We start from the raw sequence: 21,779 nt of genomic DNA, 5'->3' as shown, positions 1-21,779 counted from the left end.
CAAGGAATATGGGATAACATCAAGAGACCAAATTTAAGAGTCATTGGGATACAGGAAGGGACAGAGTTTCAAACCAAAGGAATGAGCAATCTATTCAATGAAATAATACGAGAAAACTTCCCAGACTTGAAGAATGAGACAGAACCCCAAATCCTAGAAGCCTACAGGACGCCGAATGTGCAAAATCATAAGAGACCCACACCCAGACACATTATAATGAAGATGCCCAACATACAGAATAAGGAGAGAATTTTAAAAGCTACAAGAGAAAGGAAGCAGATCACATTTAGGGGTAAGCCAATCAGGATAACAGCTGATCTTTCAACACAGACTCTGAAAGCTAGAAGATCCTGGAATAACATATTTCAAACACTGAAAGAAAATGGGTTCCAACCAAGAATTGTGTTTCCAGCGAAATTAAGCTTCAGGATGGAAAATGAAATTAAAACCTTCCACGATAAACAAAAGTTAAAAGAATTTGCAGCTAGAAAACCATCTCTTCAAAACATCCTTGGCAAAACATTACAGGAAGAGGAAATGGAAAATAACAATGAAAACCAACAGTGGGAGGTAGGACACTAAAGGGGGGAAAATAATCAAAGAGGAAAACAAACCATGTTTAGTAACATAAATAAACAAATATGGCTGGAAGAACAACCCATATCTCAATAATAACCCTAAATGTTAATGGCTTAAACTCACCAATCAAGAGACACAGGCTAGTAGAATGGATCACAAAACAAGACCCAACAATATGCTGCCTACAGGAGACGCATTTGATAGGAAAAGACATACATAGGCTGAAGGTGAAAGGTTGGGAAAAATCATATCACTCATATGGACTTCGGAAACAAGCAGGAGTATCCATACTCATATCAAATAAAATAGATTTCAAGCCAAAGTTAATCAAAAGGGATAAAGAGGGACACTACATACTGCTCAAGGGAACCATACACCAACAAGACATAACAATCATAAATATATATGCCCCAAACAATGGTGCAGCTATGTTCATCAAACAAACTCTTCTCAAGTTCAAGAGTCTAATAGACCACCATACAATAATCATGGGAGACTTCAACACACCTCTATCACCACTGGACAGATCTTCCAAACAAAAGTTGAATAAGGAAACTATAGAACTCAATAACACAATTAATAACCTAGACTTAATTGACATATATAGAATATACCACCCAACATCAAGCAGTTACACTTTTTTCTCAGCAGCACATGGATCCTTCTCAAAAATAGATCATATATTATGTCACAGGGAAACTCTTAGACAATATAAAGGAGTAGAGATAATACCATGCATCCTATCTGATCATAATGGAATGGAACTGAAAATCAACGATAAAAGAAGGAAGGGAAAAGAATACATCACTTGGAGAATGAACAATAGGTTACTGAACGATCAATGGGTTATAGAAGACATCAAGGAAGAAATTAAAAAATTCTTAGAGATTAATGAAAACACAGACACAACATATCGGAATCTGTGGGACACATTGAAAGCAGTTCTAAGAGGAAAATTCATTGCTTGGAGTTCATTCCTTAAAAAAAGAAAAAACCAACAAATAAATGATCTCATACTTCATCTCAAAATCCTAGAAAAAGAAGAGCAAAACAACAGCAAAAGAAGTAGAAGGCAAGAAATAATTAAAATCAGAGCTGAAATTAATGAAATCGAAACAAAAGAAACAATTGAAAAAATTGACAAAACTAAAAGTTGGTTCTTTGAAAAAATAAACAAAATCGACAGACCCTTAGCCATGCTAGCGAAGAGAAGAAGAGAGAGAACTCAAATTACTAACATACGGGATGAAAGAGGCAATATCACAAGAGACACTTCAGAAATACAGAAGATAATCAAAAATTATTTTGAATCCTTATACTCCAATAAATTAGAAGATAGTGAAGGCATAGATAAATTTCTTAAGTCATATGATCTGCCCAGATTGAGTCAGGAGGATATAGACAACCTAAACAGACCAATATCAATTGAGGAAATAGAAGAAACCATCAAAAGACTACCAACTAAGAAAAGCCCAGGACCGGATGGGTATACAGCAGAGTTTTACAAAACCTTTAAAGAGGAACTAATACCAATACTTTTCAAGCTACTTCGGGAAATAGAAAAAGAGGGAGAACTTCCAAATTCATTCTACGAGGCCAACATCACCCTGATACCTAAACCAGACAAAGACACTTCAAAGAAAGAAAACTACAGCCTAATGAACCTAGATGCAAAAATCCTCAATAAAATTCTGGCCACTCGGATACAAAAACTTATCAAAAAAATTGTGCACCATGATCAAGTAGGATTCATCCCTGGGATGCAAGGCTGGTTCAATATACGGAAATCAATAAATGTTATTCACCACATCAATAGACTTAAAAATAAGAATCACATGATCATCTCGATAGATGCGGAAAAAGCATTCGACAAAGTACAGCATCCCTTTATGTTCAAAACTCTAGAAAAACTAGGGATAACAGGAACATACCTCAATATTGTAAAAGCAATCTATGCTAAGCCTCAGGCTAGCATCATTCTGAATGGAGAAAAATTGAAGGCATTCCCTCTAAAATCTGGAACAAGACAGGGATGCCCTCTCTCACCACTTCTGTTCAACATAGTTCTCGAAACACTGGCCAGAGCAATTAGACAGACGAAAGAAATTAAAGGCATAAAAATAGGAAAAGAAGAACTTAAATTATCACTATTTGCAGATGACATGATTCTATACCTAGCAGACCCAAAAGGGTCTACAAAGAAACTATTAGAGCTAATAAATGAATTCAGCAAAGTGGCAGGATATAAAATCAACACGCATAAATCAAAGGCATTCCTGTATATCAGCGACAAATCCTCTGAAATGGAAATGAGGACAACCACTCCATTCACAATATCTTCAAAAAAAATAAAATACTTGGGAATCAACCTAACAAAAGAGGTGAAAGACTTATACAATGAAAACTACAGAACCCTAAAGAGAGAAATAGAAGAAGATCTTAGAAGATGGAAAAATATACTCTGTTCATGGATAGGCAGAACTAACATCATCAAAATGGCGATATTACCAAAAGTTCTCTATAGGTTTAATGCAATGCCAATCAAAATCCCAACGGCATTTCTTGTAGAAATAGAGAAAGCAATCATGAAATTCATATGGAAAAACAAAAGACCCAGAATAGCAAAAACAATGCTAAGCAGGAAGTGTGAATCAGGCGGTATAGCGATACCAGACTTCAAACTATACTACAGAGCAATAGTAACAAAAACAGCATGGTACTGGTACCAAAACAGGCGGGTGGACCAATGGTACAGAATAGAGGACACAGAAACCAATCCACAAAACTACAACTACCTTATATTTGATAAAGGGGCTAAAAGCATGCAATGGAGGAAGGATAGCATCTTCAACAAATGGTGCTGGGAAAACTGGAAATCCATATGCAACAAAATGAAACTGAATCCCTTTCTCTCGCCATGCACAAAAGTTAATTCAAAATGGATCAAGGAGCTTGATATCAAATCAGAGACACGCCGTCTGATAGAAGAAAAAGTTGGCTACGATCTACATACTGTGGGGTCGGGCTCCAAATTCCTCAATAGGACACCCATAGCACAAAAGTTAATAACTAGAATCAACAAATGGGACTTACTCAAACTAAAAAGTTTTTTCTCAGCAAAAGATACAATAAGAGAGGTAAATAGAGAGCCTACATCCTGGGAACAAATCTTTACTCCTCACACTTCAGATAGAGCCCTAATATCCAGAGTATACAAAGAACTCAAAAAATTAGACAATAAGAGAACAAACAACCCAATCAACAAATGGGCCAAGGACCTGAACAGACACTTCTCAGAGGAGGACATACAGTCAATCAACAAGTACATGAAAAAATGCTCACCATCTCTAGCTGTCAGAGAAATGCAAATCAAAACCACCCTAAGATACCATCTCACTCCAGTTAGATTGGCAGCCATTATGAAGTCAAACAACAACAAGTTCTGGCGAGGATGTGGGGAAAAGGGTACACTTGTACATTGCTGGTGGGACTGCAAATTGGTGCAGCCAATTTGGAAAGCAGTATGGAGATTTCTTGGAAAGCTGGGAATGGAGCCACCATTTGACCCAGCTATTCCCCTTCTCGGTCTATTCCCTAAAGACCTAAAAAGAGCATGCTACAGTGACACTGCTACATCGATGTTCATAGCAGCACAATTCACAATAGCTAGACTGTGGAACCAACCTAGATGCCCTTCAATGGATGAATGGATAAAAAAAATGTGGCATTTATACACAATGGAGTATTACTCTGCATTAAAAAATGACAAAATCATAGAATTTACAGGGAAATGGATGGCATTAGAGCAGATTATGCTAAGTGAAGCTAGCCAATCCCTAAAAAACAAATGCCAAATGTCTTCTTTGATATAAGGAGAGTAACTAAGAACAGAGTAGGGTCGAAGAGCATGAGAAGAAGATTAACATTAAACAGGGATGAGAGGTGGGAGGGAAAGGGAGAGAGAAGGGAAAATGCATGGAAATGGAAGGAGACCCTCAGAGTTATACAAAAGTACATACAAGAGGAAGTGAGGGGAAGGGGAAAAATAATATAAGGGGGACAAACGAATGTCAGTAGAGGGAGCAGAGAGAGAAGAGGGGAGGGGAGGGGAGGGGAGGGGAGGGGAGGGGAGGGGGGATAGTAGAGGATAGGAAAGGCAGCAGAATACAACAGACACTAGTATGGCAATATGTAAATCAATGGATGTGTAACTGATGTGATTCTGCAATCTGTATATGGGGTAAAAATGGGAGCTCATAACCCACTTGAATCAAATTGTGAAATATGATATATCAAGAACTATGTAATGTTTTGAACAGCCAACAATAAAAAATTAAAAAAAAAATCTACTGAGCCAATTTTCTTCCTTCTAAGGTCTACATACTTTGTACCCATTATTGGACAGTTTTGTTTATTTGCAGTGCTTCAGTGCTCAATACTTACTTTCCTTTCCTGAAGCCAATATATCATACTTATAGTTGTTTCCAGAAGAGTATACCATGATTTATGGTGTCATGGATTGTTATGTATTCACCTGACTAAATCCTGCTTGTACTTTAAAACTTGGTTCCACATGGGGAGGGGAAAAATAGAAGTCCATTAAATTAGACAAAGGGAAACGAAGGGGAGGGAGGAAGAGGGGGATTAGAAAAGCCAGTAGAATTAATTGAACATAACCTTCCTCTTCTTGTATATGAATAGACGACTAGAGTAACTCCACATCACGTATAACCACAAGAATAGGATTCTAACTAGAATAAGTTATATTCCATGTATGTACAGTATGCCAAAGTACACTCTACTGTCATGTATATCTAAAAAGAACAAATAATAATCATAATAAATAACTTGGCTACATTGTCATCTCCAAGAGGCCTTCCCCAGCCCTGGTTTTGGTAAGATGGTCTTCCCTTTGACTCTCTTGGCTACATATATAAATTGATAATATTGCATTTGTCAGACAGTATTTAAATGGTCCTCTGTCTTTCACCTTGAGGTTAGGAACTGTATTATCCTGATTTGGGGATTCCCCTGGGACCCAGCACAATTCATAGTACTTGATTTTAAAAAAATCAATAAATATATGCTACATAGATGGATGGTGTGAGACATCAATTGGGAATCCTTTGGAGTATAGATTCTAAAATTTTTTGTAACAATGATCTCTTTGGCTCTCTCACATAAAATATGTGAACCTCTTCTAAGAATAATGTTTTTAAGGACATAAAATAAATACAGGAGGTTACAAAAGAAGACAATTATACCAAAATATAATTATCAAAATATTTTAAAAACTGATCTGTGATATAGTAATGTGTGCATATTTATTAACACATTGAATAACAAAATATAATAGAATTGCTGTGGCAAATTTGTACTGAAAAATTTAATTAAATTCTTAGTTATCTACAAGTTTACTGTGATTTTAAAATATCCAAAATTTTTATAGGTTACTAAATATAGGCATTACTAATACCAGTTTGTTGCTTCTATTTGTAACTAAGGGAAATGCCAAATGGTAAAGTTTAATTAAAATTAAGATATAATTTTTCCTCAAGTTTACATGATCCTGACCCACAAGTCATGGACATACATAGGTCTGTAGACCCCAGGTGAAGAAGCCCTGCATTGGTTAGGTGGCATGACATGGTGACTTGGCACTGGTCTGAGAATAAGGCATGATGTACTGCACTAAAGAGATCAAGTTTGTTGGGGAGCCATTGGAGGGTCCAAGCAAGGAGGTAACAACAGGGTAATATTCTGAATATTTGACAACTACATGACATAGCCTCTTACCAATCAGAAATGTATCAGCTGTGAACAGCCAGTGCATATTAGTTAGCCCTCAGGATGTGGTGAGATGAACAAATGAGAAAGAGTATTTGGGGGAAAACGTGTGGCAGAATATTGGGAAATAATGAAATTGGAGGTGGGAAGACTATTTACAAGGCTTTTACAAGAATGAAGGCAGTGAGTTTAGGGATATAAAGATTTAGGAGGTAGAATCAATGTCACTTAATTAAAACAGAATGTGACAGAGGAATCTAAGATTATTTCTCTGTGTCTGGATTGGGCAATAACGAAGGAACACAGAAGAAGCAGCCCCAAGTTGTGGGAGGTGGTTGAGAGTAATTAACTTGGTGCTTGGGTTTGAGATCATGGTCCAGCCAAGTGAATACATGTCTGCAGATAGCTGGATATATGGAATGAAGCTTAAAAGAGGAGCCTGGGCTGGATTTAGATTTGGACATGTTAGGCCTTTAGATGAAGCCATGAGCATGGAGAGTGGCAACCTATGGAAATGTGCATTGCAGGGAGAGACAAGATCAAAAGACTGATCCTTGGGGAACCCAACATACGGATTGGGGGTAACAGGAGCCAACGAATAAGATGGGAATGGAGGGGAAAGGAACATAGATGAGAACCAAGATGGAATAAACCAAGGGAAGAGAATCAACTGTACATTTTCACCACTCTAATCCCCATGTGTCTGAGAGCCTCTGGGGCCTACTCTGCTTTATAAGGCACCTAGTGTGTCCAAGACAACTAGGAGGTCAGCATTCCCTTGTTCTGTCATTGTTTTAAACCAAAAGGGATACATGTCTCCTTCCTAGAAAAGTGCATTATTAGTATTTAGTCATAAACTTAAAGTTTTCATTTAGAACTCACTTAGGAGGGAAATTCTGAACTGCCGTGACCATCTTTGGCCCAGGCTTATGGAAACAGCTGGTGTGTGCTACTTCCAGACTGAATCTGAGCATCACTATCACTGCATAGGAGTCTGAAATTTTTCTTCAAGAGGACACATGGGGTGTAGCTTTTACCTGAAGGTGAGAAGAGGTGGAGGGGCTACCTTCAAGGAAGTGCGGCCCCTACCCCAGAGTGCCAAGCCAGAGCCACAGTGTAGCCTGGGAAAGGGTAAAGTGTCCTCAGAAACAGGAGCCCTCTATAGTGGTTCTCTCCCCATCCTCCTTAGCCAGAGGTGCATGCTGCCTTTGGGAAGAACTAGCATGCCATTGCTTACAGAATGGCCATGCAAATCCTTCTGACATGCACGTGTCCTGCTTGGTGGAGCATAGGAAGTGTTCCGTGGACCCGCTAACCAGGACTGCCTTTCTGCCAAGCCTTAGTCTGAAACAGATTGTGTTAGTTCTGCCTGTTTAATTTGAAGCCTGTCCAGAATGTTATAATCATCCTGGAAGCAGATAGGTTTGTTTTTATCTTGATCATTTTGACCTTGAGAGCTTCATTTGAGACATACCCTTGAGCACTCCGGGGAGCCTGCTTGAAAGGAGGTAAGTGTGTTGGAGAGCAGAGTCCATGAGAGTCCTCAGTGCCACAACCTAGACTCAAACTCCAGCTCTGCCACTTAGTAATGAGAGCTTGCTTAAGTTACTGAACCTCACTGTCCCTCATTTTTCCATCAATAAAATCATTTAATACTGTAATTCAGACTTAGTATCTGGCACATAATAAGTACTTAATGAATGTTTGTTATTTTCTATTAAGATATAGCCTGTGTATACCTATGAGTACTTTAGAAAAAGACTAGTTGCTGAACTTTTCCTTCCCATACATACTCCCTTCCCAGATATTTTCATTGTGTAATGAAAGATGTGAGTGATGTTAAGAATTGGCCAAGAGACCCTGGAATGCCCAGTCCCATTCTGTTTCGTAGCCACTGCTCCCACTTCAATACCTAAGGGAGCTGTCTACAGGAACCTTGACAAGAAGAAACACAGTAGCACTCAGCCCAGTACCCCAATGCAGAGAACTTGATGAGCTGAACTGAGTGATTTCTCAGTTAGTTAAGTAGAACATTCCAGCACATCTACCACTTTCCTGAGGCATATAACCAGTGAGGAACAGAAATACAGGAGGATTCATTTTTGACTCCCAATACTTTGTACTCAGTTGCCTCAGCAGAGGGGAGTAGACACCTTGGATCAGCTTTAGTCTCAGGTAAGGATATGGTAAAGCTAATATCACTAAGTGGCTTCATGACTTCCTTGACAAGGGGAAGTGATTTCTATACACAGTAGCCAAACAAGAAGGAAAGAGCCTCGCTCTTCATGCCTTTGGAAATGTGGAGAAGGTGGGAATGGCATCATTTCCCTCGACCTCTCAAAGTCAAGCAGAGGAGACAGAGCTCCTCACTGAGCATCTGTGTCATCCTCTGGTCACCAGAGCCACCACAAGGTGGTCCAGGCAGGACCCTAATGGGACCAGGGTCCTGCTCCTTTGACACCTCTGTTCCCCTGTTCCCTAGTGCCTGCAGAGGGAAGCAGGCTTCCATGACTGGGAAGGGTTATGTTTTCCCCTCTCTCCCCTTCTTTGAGATTTTAATTCTTATTTTCTCAAAAATGGTAACTGAATCAGGTAGGGATAAAAAGGAAGAAAGAAAATTAGTTAAATTGAAAATTAAATGTCCTTAATAATTTTCCTTTCTTGTTCAGAAAGACCACAGTGAAATTGTAAAGCATTATAGCTACTTGTGTCCCTGAAGAAGTAAGAAGAAATAAAGGAGATGCTTGTGCTATAGAATAGGTTTCATTTAATGTCACAAGGTCAAGGCCTGATTGTCTTGTGCTCTGGTGGGAAGTGGAAGCAGAAGCCTGCTGCCATCATCCAGCCTATTCTCTCTACACTGGAAAACCTAGAGTCAGTACCTTCCAGCCTGGAAAGCTGGAAGGGATGAAAACAGGGAGTGAAGGCAGGACAGAGATCTAGCTTGGAAATAGGGGTCTGCCTTAGTTTGGGCCTAGAAGTTCCTCCAAACCCCATGTGTTAAAGGCTTGGTCCCCACATTGGTGCTATTAGGAGGTGACAGAACTTTAAATAAAATATGGGGCCTACCAGGAGGTCTTAGATCATGGGGTGGTATGCCCTCCCAGAGAATAGTGAGAATCTAGCCCCTTCCTATCTCTTCACTTCCCAGCTGCCATGAGGTGGTCAGCTTCCTTTACCACATGATCCCTGCCATGATATGCTGCATATCACAGGCCCAAAGCAACAGGACCAATTGATGGTGGACTAGAAACTGTCAGCCACAATAAACCTTTTCTCTTTATAAGTTGGTTATCTTGGGTTTTGTTACAGTGATAGGAAGCTGACTAACATAGGCCTCCTGATATGTGTCCATGCCTTGGTAAGCAACTGGCTGCTTTGTATTTGACCTTTTGCTTCTTTAAAAAACAAACAAAAAGCTTGGTCTTGTGGGAGCTATTCCAGAGAAGGAAAGTAAAAGCGGAGAAGGTAGAATAAAATCCTTTTTCTTGACCTCTCAAAGTCAGAGAAAGGAGACCACGCTTCTCACTGAGCATCTGCAACATCCTCTGATCACTTTTGCCAGAGCCAACCAGCTGTTTGTCCCACCCTACACATGATAGCTCAAGACACTCTAAAGAAATCAACACATGACCCTAGCAGCAGCCTGCTAACTCAGCACCCTGGGAGCTACAGATCCCTGTAGTGTGCCAGAAAGGGTGTCTTATGCAGCCCAGGCAAGCAGTTGCCCCAGCTGCCACCAGAGTGAGAAATAACACACCCTAGGTGCAGGTGCCTTCCTACACTTTGGAAGATTTGCAACCAAAGATACCCAATTGACACTGTACCTGGGTGCAAGATCTTACTTACAAGGAAATGTAGGTTTTATTTTTTAAATAGATTTAAAGAATCTACTCCATGAGCCGAGTCTTAGTGACAGTGTGAGGACACAGAATGTACTCTCTGTTTATTAAGTTGATGACTTATCTTCCATTTAATCTCTTTCTTCATAATTTCTGGAAATACACACACACACACACACACACACACACACTTTTGCTTTAGGTTTAGAAAATATTTAATATCTGTTTTTCTGAGCCTGCCTTATGTCAAAAGTAGCTTATCAGAAGAAAACATATTTTCTCAAAGACTAATTGAAAATCATGATACAGTTCCCACTGTGGAGCAGAATGTAAACAGATTCCCTGCCCCACCCCACCAGCACACAGTCTGTGTCTAGAAGTTCCCTTTGTCCTCATCTGTCATGCAGCCACTCTTTAATAGTGCCTACTGTGTGTAAACCTCTTCCTGTGTTTAGTCTCCTGATCTCACCACTAGCCCACAAGGTAGCTGTTTTAATCCCCACTTTACAGATGAACAAAAGGACAGGTAGGCTGAGCAACTGGTTCAAGTTCACAGTGCTAATTAATGCAGAACCAAGGTTCCAGTCTGGGTGGGTATGGCCCCAGCCCAGGTCTTAACACTGCACCGGCCCACCATGCCCTCTCCCTGTCCCACATAATGACTGACTAGTTTCACAAATCACTCTACCCTAGTGTAAATAAAATTATCTCACTGTACTGTGATATAAGAGCATTATGAGCAGTCCTTTCACTCCAGAAATGCCACTTCCCACTCTGCTCCAATCTATGCTGAATCATGGAACAAACTGCCAAAGACTGAAGGAGTGAAGCTCAGTTTATGCCAAATTTGGCTACATGGTGAATTATGATCTACAAAGCTTCTAAAATTCAGTTTATCCACAAGGTTAAAAAAAGAAAAAAAAATGTGTTCACACACACACACTTATTAAACTTTGAAAAACTATCCTTTTATTGGACTTGCCATTCCTATAAGAACTATAGCCCCATTAGCCTGTTGAACAGAGAGAGATTTTGGTGTGACTTTTTTCATTGTTAATATGTTAAGATGTTAACATGTCATTGAATGGATTTCATTAGTTACTAGCCAAATCATACTATGGTTTCTAATATTTCTTTGTTCTATTAGTATTGAATTCTCTATTAGTAACGCATGAAAGTCAGTAAATCCAAGTAAGTATTCAAGGTTTTGCTGACTTCCTTGGGGCAGAATTCCTTTTTCCTGCTTTGTCCCTGCCTGTTGTCTGCCTGCTGTGTTGGAGGGCCCATTGGTACAGACCTGTTCTCTCTCCTGGTCTTTGAGCTTCTGTGTCCCTCACTTCTAAATTTCAGCCACTTAGCCCAGTACCAAATGTGGAATGAGTCATTTTTGTGAAACTTTTGATCTGTCATCTTTAGCAATTCACTGACCAAAAGTTCATAGACCAAAATAAACAAACAAAAACAAAACCTGAGAGGGAAAAAATGTTGCTTCTACATGGCAAGAGGTTAGCAACTTACAGGAGGAGAAGGAGGCGTTAAAGGAAAATACATCTAAGAGCTCAGAGACTGTAGTAACCATAATTTCACTTTCCTGTAGAAAACACAAGAAGAACAGCAAAAGTACAGTCCTGGGAAACCAAAATCTAGAAGAACTGAGAGAATTAAATTTTGTGTTAGCAGAAAAAAATTACTTAACATGACAACAACTTGGGAACAAATCTATATTTCAATAATATGTATTTTATCAACTCTCATGAGTATTGAAACAAATGCTAAGGAGAAATAAACCATAGGAAATAATTAATGTTCTAAACCTTTGAATATAAATATCCTGCTAATAGTCTAAGATTCTTAGTTAACAATTGCAGTATTTTTATAGCAGTTATTACCCTGTGACTTGTGGCACCATGACACTCAGTGCCCACGGAAAGGAGCTACACAGGTGTTGAGAAGGCTTAAAGGACAGGTAGATGGGTTTGCTCCTGTCAGCAATTATTACCCTCATTAGTTTTCATAGCCAGTTCAGGACCTCCCAGTCTTCAGGCTTTGTGTTTTATAACCCAACTTTATAGCTCATTCATTGCTTGAATTTGAGCAAGTTAATCCCACTAAGCCTCAGTTTCCTTTTCTGTAAAATACGGATAAGATACCACCCTCAGAGCACTGTTGAAAGGGTGCAAAGAGGTAATATAAGGAAAGCACGCAGCGCAGGGTCTGTGTATCAGCCTCAGTTTCCACAGCTGTTCATGTTTAAATGCCTGTAGGGTAACCGTGTGCACTCTTAGCCACTGTGTCCTGGTGTCCAGTTCGTTCCCTTCCCTTCTGCTTCACCTGTCCTTCCCCATCCCCCACCACTGCCTCCACACACTCCATACTTTTTCATTTTCCTGTTTAGGGTTACAGTGCAGAGTTGCTGGGCAGATCTATGGCTCGTGATTTATAATCTATAAGGAACAGGAAGTATCTCGAGCCAGTGTTTTTAAAGGCATTAGATAACCACGTGTTTTACTTGTAAGCCAAGATTTTCATAGAGAGCCCTTCAGTGAATTTAGCCTGAAGAACTTTTGAAACAAAACAAATTTTTAAAAACCTTAACCCCTCCATTAATTAGGGATTTAACTAAACAGAGCCCACTCTAAACAGTTACCAGCCGTGGAGAATTGAGAAGGGAATTCAGGTGAACATAGGGGAGTCTAGAATCTTCACTATTACCTGTATTAAACACTGACAACACTTTTCGTAACCTGCCATGGACACTATGGGCCCCATGGATGTAGTTTGTTTCTTGATACCCTGAGGTGTGGGTGTAGGGTCCCTATAATCCATGCTGATAACCCCACTCAACTACATAGCACCCTATGCAAGAGAGAAGGGCTGATGGCTCATCAAGCTGTATCTTGTTGGGAATTGTTCAAGTTTTAATTGTCTCACTGAAAATATTAGCTTCTTCATGGAAATTGTCCCCAAAATGCCAATTAGAAAGCAACAGGAGGTGTAGAGTGATGTTCTTGTCAAGGGAACTTTGTGAAGAGAGGTCTTTTCTACCTTGCTTTCCTCTGGCTTCCTCTTCCATCTTACAGTTTTTATAGGACTCTCCCGCAAAGCATGTACTAGTGGGAGGGTCCCAGTGTGGCTTTTTCCATACTCAGCATCTTCATTTAAAGGCATGCACCAGAGCACACCTGCTCGGCACCAACCCACGTCTGGACTTTTAGACTTCACAGTGTCATGCTCTGGGGATACGCTGAACAATCCTGCATGTGACTACCATGTATGCTGTTTCCTGAATATAGTTTTCAAGACTTCCTGGTAGTAAATGTAGAAGGTGATCTAGAGAGAACCTGAAGTTTTTAGCCATGTTGGTAGGTGGACAGCTTGTACTTTTAGCAGTTTTTCAAGATGAAGCTATAACAGAGTGATTGCTGAGAGATCCTGGGAAATGTATGCTTCCATGACTAGCCACAGTAGTGGCAACTCTAGAACAATAAGAATGAGCTCTTAGAGCTATTGGAAGCCAGGAGGAAGCACCAGGCAACTGCTCGGCTCTCCTATTCTCCAGGAAGCAAAAGAAATTCATATCCTGCCAATTGACAGGGGAAAACAAGTTTTCTTTTTAGGGGTTTTTGGATTGCACAGAACTGGTTAAAGTGAGAGTGGGAATAGTAAATTAAGTGGTAAATGTATAAGCCACAGGTCCTCTGCAGCATTCAAAACTGGAGCCCAAGTGACAACCAGAAAAATCTCTGTGAAGGGATTCAAAGTAAGTCTGCTCCTTAAGACTTGGTTGCTAATAATTTACCCTCTGGAATACTACAAAATGAGTGAAGACCAGCACTTCCATAAAAGCAGCCTCACATGTCCCATATTCAGATTAGGGTTGATAGAGTAAAACTGTCCTGTGTCACATCTGTGTTGGGTAGAAAAGTTTTTCTAACACTGGATGCTATCTTGTCTTTCAGCTTACATTTTACTATGGTGCCACAGATCGCTGGTGTCCAAAAAAGTACTATGAAGACATCAAGAAAGATTTTCCAGAAGGAGATATTCGACTCTGTGAGAAAAAAATACCTCATGCTTTTATCCTCCATTTTAGCCAGGAAATAGCTGACATGGTTGCTAACTGGCTGAAAGATAATCTGTTCAAAATATAAACACTATGCAGGAAACAAGCACCTACAGCCAGATCATGGAGGCAGTAGATTAACTATGCTTAAAAGATTAAATATTACTTTTGATCTTTAATGTTAGAAAGAAAAAAGTGAGAACTTCTTGGCTTAAAAACTCCCATCTCCCTGTCTAAAAGCTGAAGTGAACACGTGGTGAATCATTCCATAGCATCAATGGCACACTTTCCAAGACTCTGGAACACCGTGATCCACACAAGGACTCCCCTTTGCTTAAGAGTCCAGTGGCACCATGTGATGTATTTTAGTCAACGGGATTCTTGCAGACAAAAGAAAAATCTAAATTTAGGTGACTTTAATTAAGTTACCTTGTAGAACAGGTTTTTCTGGAGGAAATTATGAAATACTTAAATGAAAATGTAAGAGATATACTGAAATGAAAATAAATAAGTAATTGTGAGAATATAGAAGAGACCAGTGAATATGAAGAGTGTGGTCAGTTATGTGAAGTGTACGAGTTCACAACAAGGATGCAGGAAGTGATGAGCAGTGGATATTGGCAGTGAACATGGATGGAAGGTGAGAGTGAGTCCAGTCTACCTTAGCACAAGTCTCACCTGAGATCATTAGGGTGACATCGTGATCTGCCTGCATTAGACCAAGAATAAAGTTCACCACAGTATTCTGGTCAACTAAACAGATGAAAAGTCGTTGAAGAATCCCAACTCTGCCTCTTGTCACAGGGCAGCCAGCAAGCCGTGTATGGAGCCTTAACTTTCCAGGTGATGGTCCCCCTGCAGTCCCCTCACCTCCTAAGCCAGCAAGGGGAGGCTCTGGACAGTCCCAGTCAGATCTGTATGGGCCCATGTGCAGTTGCTCCTTCTATGTTGAAGACCAACAGTGAGCCAAGTACTTCGCTAGCCCTTGGTGAGAATAAGGGTCTTAACTACTGTGCATTCTTGTGAAAATCTCCTAGTAAATAATTTGGGGGAAGGCATTTTAAAATTCTGAGTACAGTATTAGCATAAATTGGTTCTCCATTTGCATTAACATTATTTGTTGGGAATAGGTTATTTTGCTATCAAACCAAAGTAAGCCATTAAATTATGTGATTTCAACTTTTCTGGACACATGGAGGTCTAGTAGAGAGAAGCAGGTTCTCTGGCTGAGAACTGTATCCTGAGACCTTAGGAGCCAAGAAGTCCCACCGTTGCAGTGACAGTTGATGACCAATCAGAAACATTCCAGTTTTCTTCTAAAGGAAAGCCCTCTGGGCATTATCATGCTTTAAGGACAATGAGATAACTCTCCTTCCTCTCGATACCTAAGGCCCCCTAATAAAAGATCCAGCTCCAGTGTGCTGCCAGCCCTGTGGTGTGTGTTGAATGAGTTACTGTCCTTTGGCCTGGCTTCTGCATCAGAGCAAATGGAGCAAATGATGCAGAGGGGGAAAGCCAAGCTCCACACAAGGAGTGTTATTACTGCAAGGAGAAGAGCCCTTAGATACACCTGCTGTGGGCACAGGGCTCCACACAAGTCCTCATCAGCATCTGCATGGGGCCTTCTGGAAAGCTGACATTAGAAGCTTGGACTTGTGGCTCTGAGTCCTATATACAGTAGGTCCCTAATAGCACTAAATCACTCACATAAACAAGAACTGGTAAATCAGACCTACTGTATTAAAAAGTAACATCCACACCTTTTTTTAAAAATACTCTGTATTTCAGACGTCTACTCATACAAAATTGTATAATTTTTAATTTTTAGAGCTTAGAGAGATGTGGGCTCTTAATTCCTGCTTATCATCTAAACACCAGTGAATTTTCAAAATAAATGTTTTTGTGACCTTGTCTGGCCTGATTTCTGTGTTGGGGAGAGAGTATACAGTTTAAGAAGTTTGCCCAAGTTACATTGGGATTGAAGTCTCACTATTAAAGTAAAAAACCACTTTCTTGTTGCTTCTTTTAAAGAAGGAAGAATCGGATTCCAGGGGATTATAAAGTCCACTTTCTTTCATTAGGAATTACATAGAAGACAAAAATCAATGAACAGTGGATGTAATACACTTTTTAGAAGTTCTGCCTATATGTTTCAGGCAGCCACAAGGATGGTCTTTGTCAAAGATTTACCATCTGCCAGGTGTGTTGGTGCAAATCTGTAACTCCAGCAACTTGAGAGGCTAAAGCAGGAGGATTGTAGGTTTGAGGCCAGCCTCAGCAACTTAGCAAGTCCCTAAGCAATTTAATGAGACCCTGTCTCAAAATAAAAAATAATAAGGGGCTGGGGATGTAGCTCAGTTGTAAAGTGGGACCAAAAAATAATAATAATAAAACAAAAAACTTCTTAGAAAGCTAAGCTGTCTAAATACTGAATGAAAAGTGTCAGCTGGAGCCTTGACTCACAGTGTCATGAGAGAAGCTCCAGAGGCAGTCCCCTGCAGCTCCAATGGCCTATGTCCAAGACTGCCAGAGCCACTGGCCATCGCTTCTGTACTCAATGCCTGAAGAGCCAGTGACCTCAAAAGCCTTGATTTTTCTTCATCATACATTATATTAAAACAAAAGCAATCTCAGACTATAAGAGACTAAAAGAGACATAACCTGACAGGACACCTGGGTCTGTATTGAATGTTTTTATTATAAAATACTGGGACAATTTGTACAACTTGAACATGGTCTGAAGATTATTAGCTGGAAGTAAAATAATGATTAATTTTTTTCCAATTTCAGTGATTATATTGTGCAGAAGTCAGAGAATGAGGACTCAGTGAAGTATCTGGGGGCCATGGAGTACCATGTCCGTTAGCTCTCAAATGGTTCAAGGGAAAATAATGTTTTCTCTCTACTTAGAAATTCATTTTGGAATTTTGAGGTGGTTTTTGAATTTATAAAAAGTTTAAAAAAAAAAAAAAAACCAACATGTTCTCTCCTGCATCTGTCTCTCATTGTTTATTTTCCAGAAAGCAAATTTCTTCATGACAGTAAATGGGGACCTAGGCTCAGATCTGTCGTTTATTAGGTCTTAGATGCTACATAAGACTCCACACCTCCCCAACACCCCCCAACCCCAGTTCCTCATCTGAAACTGGGATAATATGAGTATTTATCTGAGGTTTTCATTTGGGAGAAGATTTTTGTTTTGTTTTTAATGGGGACACAATGAGGTCATGCATGTGGCATTTGGCCCCTTGCCAGCTTATGGTGGATACTCTATGAAATTGTACCTAATGGGAAAGGATGATAAACTTGTTTTCCTCTAACCTGTCTTCAATGCAGTGGAAGACCCCATGCTAGCTCAGTCTCGGCTGTTTTTCCCAGTCTGTAACTTGATTCTTGTAGTCTTAGCATTTTTGGCTCATCCAGTGGGGTGACACTTGCTCACCTGGCTCTGCTTTCTGGCCTCAGGCCACTCAGCCTCCCCACATAGCCCAGGATGCTCTCACAGTTGACTTAGAAAAGGTGCAAAGCATTTCTTAGATAGCATGACACATTCTCTTTTTTGCCGTCTTCTCTTGCAGGAGAAAAGAGGTAAGGACATACGTGGGCTGCTCCTTCCCTTAGAGGTAGGGCTGAAGGAGAGGTCAGAGGCAGGGACTAAGCATACTGTCTGACAGATTTATCTCTGAGGCTTTGAACAAAGCTTTCCTGAAGGAGGGGCAAGGACAGAAGTGTCTAGGTGTCCTTCTGATTGCTTCCCAAGAGGACTGAGATTCCTGACAGTGCCCCAAGCAAATGTAGGTAAGTGATCGCATTGGCTAGGTGGAGAGTGGCTGTGGACATGGGTTTGGCCTCTCCAACCATAACAAAGACATCTCCAGAGCAAGCTTGGTGTCCCTGAGTATGATGCCTGGTGAGACTACTGGTGATGTCTCAGAGCATGGCAAGGGCCCAAGAGTCCCCCAGTTGCCACAGTTTTATAAAGAGAAAGCTCCTAGGGAGAGAGGGAAGAGGCTGTCCCTACTCCCAGAAGAAAAGGTAGAACTTGGATGGGTTTGGAATAGAGGAAAGCGAATCCAGATCAAGAATCCCTGTACTGTTGCAGTGGGACGCTCTGACTGTGCTCAGTTTCCGGATCACTCCTGAGGTGCAAAGTTAAGTGCCTTGCTCAGGATCTGGCAGCTGGTGGGTGAGCTCTGGGATTCCAGTTCAGGCCTCTACTCCAGAGCCTTCGCTTCATGCCCTTCTTTCCTCTGCATTGGGCTGCCTCCTGGAGGCCACAGGGGAAGCTCGAGAAAGTGGAGGGATGGGAAAGGGAGTCATGTGAAGGGCAAGTGAAAGCCTGGTTGGCAGAGGAAGTAAAAAGCAGGTAGTTGGTAACAACTAAGCCATTTTAAAAGAATAAAAGCTGCAACAAAGGGTCTCCAAGGCAAAAACTGCATCCAGTAATGGGTTAAGAGGAGGAGACTGGGGACTGGGGTTGTGGCTCAGTGGTAAAGCACTTGCCTCCCATGTGAGAGGCCCTGGGTTCAAGCCTCAGAACCACAGATAAATAAACAAATAAAATAAAGGTATTTGCCACAGTCCGGCTGCAGCAAAATAACCGAGGGGGGTGAGGAGCAACTTGTGTAGATTGATACAGCAGGAGTGGGAGCCTTTTATTGTAGGACAGGAGGGGTCTATATACATTCCACACAGCTTATCTTAATTAACATAAACTAGATACAGCAGTCAACCAATAAGGAATCTCCACACTTAATGGCTCACTGGCGTTACTTCACAAACCACTCCCTCTGGCAAAATGCCAGGCGCCATCTTGACTTGTTTACAGACTCTAACAGGTATTGTGTCTATCTACAATGAAAAAAATGTTTTAAAAAAAAGGGGGGGAGGCTGGTCACAGGCTCAGCACCTCTGCCACGCATCCTTGGCACCTGATGCTCCTCACCAGTTACAGTCACTAGTTGGCCCCTCTACACATCTGTGCTCTTAAACCTTGGGAATCACTGCCTTGACTGCAATTTTGCCCACTTTTACCTCACCCGTGAGACTTGGCCCAAAATACCAACTGCTCCAGCCTCCTCGAGCAGTCCATCCTTCCCTCTGAGCCTCCAGGATGCTCTGGCCCTGGCTCCACGGAAACACTCCTCATTGTTGCAGAAATGATGTCGTTATTGGTCTGCTTGTTGCCCCCACCACCTGTATTCCTTTCTATCCTTCTAATGAGAGTTCTAGAAGATGGACTCTGTCTTAACTACCTCTGCACTGGCATACCTTAGAGAATAGAGCTTGCCACGTGGAATACTGTATAATTTGGATATCTAAATTTCTTAAAGTTTCAGCCATGCCTAATAGGCAAACTTTGAAGAAATGTGCATTCTCAGTCGGTCAGACTATCAGGAAAGCCCATTTCAGGGCCTCCTCATCCTCCAACTGGGTATGTCAGTGCAAGTGTTGGACATATGCACTTGCTCTTTTATCCTGTAAGCATTTCCCTGGCAGAGCAATGCACAACTGGGTAAAACAGATCCAAGCACATCAACTGCTTGTTTCCTGGCATCAAGGAGCTACAAGAAAGCACGGCTTCTACACCTCATAGTGGATTCATCTTGTGCAGTATGACTGCAATTATTACTTTCATTGTTCTATGATTAGAAAATCTCTGGGGTTTGGGTATTAGCAACTACCAAATATGTGGCTTATTATTTGTTGAGCGCTGGCCCCATGTAGCACCCCAAGTGGGAATTATAGCAACAATACACGAGACCGTGCTTGAGGATAGTAGAGCATTCTCATTTTGTGTTGCATTCCTCAAACATTCTGGCAAAAGGGCCTGTGCTGACCTCTCCACATTGGGACAGGTTTCCTTGCTGGTAAGTCTATGGGAACATTTCTCTTCCCTGGGATGGGAATGTGACCCTGTGACTGGGCGTCCATTACAGCCAGGGGGTGTGGGTGCACCTGCAGGGTCTCCCTCCCTCACAGAGGGACTAGAATCCCGCCTCTACAAATCCACCCTGCTCAGGCTCTGCAGAACATCTGGGTTTCCTCCTACTGGCCACTGCTGAAGGGCTGCACACCTGCATGTGATTAGGACTCGACAGACGCCCACAGCCCCAAAGTTGATTGCTGAGCACTGGTGACACATCCCAGTAGACACGTTTCTGCCCAGATCACTGTTCCTTCTGAGAGGCCACAGGAGAGCCTTGCATCCATAACCACATCAGGCACCACCGTCAGTGGAGCAGCTGTTGGAGGCATCTTCACCTTGACCTGCTTGGAAATAATGAAGCATCAGGGGCAGAGCTGGAACAGGGCCAGGAAGGGAGCAGTCGGTCTTAGGCTGTCTCTTAGCCATCAGTCATTACAGAGCCTTTCAGACTTACTCTCATCCGTGTTTGGGAAGTCAAATAAATGTTTAGATGCCACTGTGTCTTTCCTCTTTCCCAGTAACTTCCCCTTCTCTACTGAATGTGGAAGCCTCTACACAGAATGCTGAGGTAAGTCAAGTGGACACTAAAAGGTAAGAAAATGAAAAATTGACCAAGGACTGTTATTTAAAAAAAAAAAAAAAAAAGCATGATGAGACTTTACCCTTGGCAGAGTCCAGAGCTTACATATTTATGGTGCCTGCCAAATGACTTAGTTAAAAAGAGAATACAATTTTTCTTCCGAAGAAAAATTCTCCTTCATTTAGTAGTAATGAAATTAGGGAGCAGGAAGAGAGCAGTTGTCACGATCCATCTCAGCAGAAGAAGAGACTCTCATGACCAAGACACTTACATTAACATGACCATGGGAACACTGGATTCCTAGAGGACAGGTACTGCCATACTCTGAGGGAAAGGTGGGTCACACTGACAGACTCCCTGTCTCTCCCAAGAGGTAATGCTGGTAACAAGTCCTTAATGAGGGCAAGTCCCTAGCAGCTTTCCATATCTGCAGCTCTGTCACTAATCCTCTCCCAGGAACATTTAAGAAACAGGTGAAATAGCTTTCTCCTGCATCTGTAGGAAAAATCCTGGGTGGCACCAGAATAACCAGGGAAGGCTGCAAGGTGGTCCTACCCTGCCCTGCTAGGAGAGATACTTAGGGATGCAAGATGGTGTCACTGAACACACAGCATCTCTGTCCTTGTCACAAAGAGGCCTATCAATTTTGCTATAAGTCTTTATTGGTTTCTCTGAAATATGTCATTGGCCTTGCAGAGAAAGCTGCTCTCATTGGACCTAATGCCATAGGACTTTGGAAGATGACCGTGCAACCTGCAGAGGCACACTTTCTGGAGTAAGATCACTCCTACAGCAGCCTGAAGTGTATGCAAACCCAAAGGCTTCCCATTCCAACTGGGTTTGGAATGAATACTCAGTATGCAAATTACAATGCTCATTTCCGAAAGAGAAAAACTTCCACTGCATTTTGGCCTCTTCTGCCTGCACCAAGCTTGATTTTTTTACCCTCCTGTGCAGTGACATCATACAGTGTGAGGCTGCACTCAGTATCCTATGCAG

The 21,779-nt window shown here is 41.3% G+C and overlaps 1 protein-coding gene across 1 annotated transcript in view; it reads left to right on the top strand.

The window, feature by feature from the left end:
- Ldah (lipid droplet associated hydrolase) overlaps window positions 1-16,182 on the top strand; it is a 100,374-nt gene extending 84,192 nt beyond the window's left edge. The window contains exon 7 of the mRNA XM_046441331.2: window positions 14,168-16,182. Coding sequence (XP_046297287.1) covers window positions 14,168-14,359 — 192 coding nt within the window. The 3' untranslated portion in view covers window positions 14,360-16,182. The remainder of the gene's footprint in view (window positions 1-14,167) is intronic.
- Window positions 16,183-21,779: the final 5,597 nt, after the last annotated feature.

The sequence above is a fragment of the Marmota monax genome, unplaced genomic scaffold (assembly GCF_021218885.2).
Source record: "Marmota monax isolate L192 unplaced genomic scaffold, Marmota_monax_Labrador192_F-V1.1 WCK01_AAM20220418_F8-fsc00010, whole genome shotgun sequence".
In the NCBI taxonomy this organism is placed as follows: Eukaryota; Metazoa; Chordata; class Mammalia; order Rodentia; family Sciuridae; genus Marmota; species Marmota monax.
This window is presented reverse-complemented; position numbering and strand designations above follow the sequence as displayed.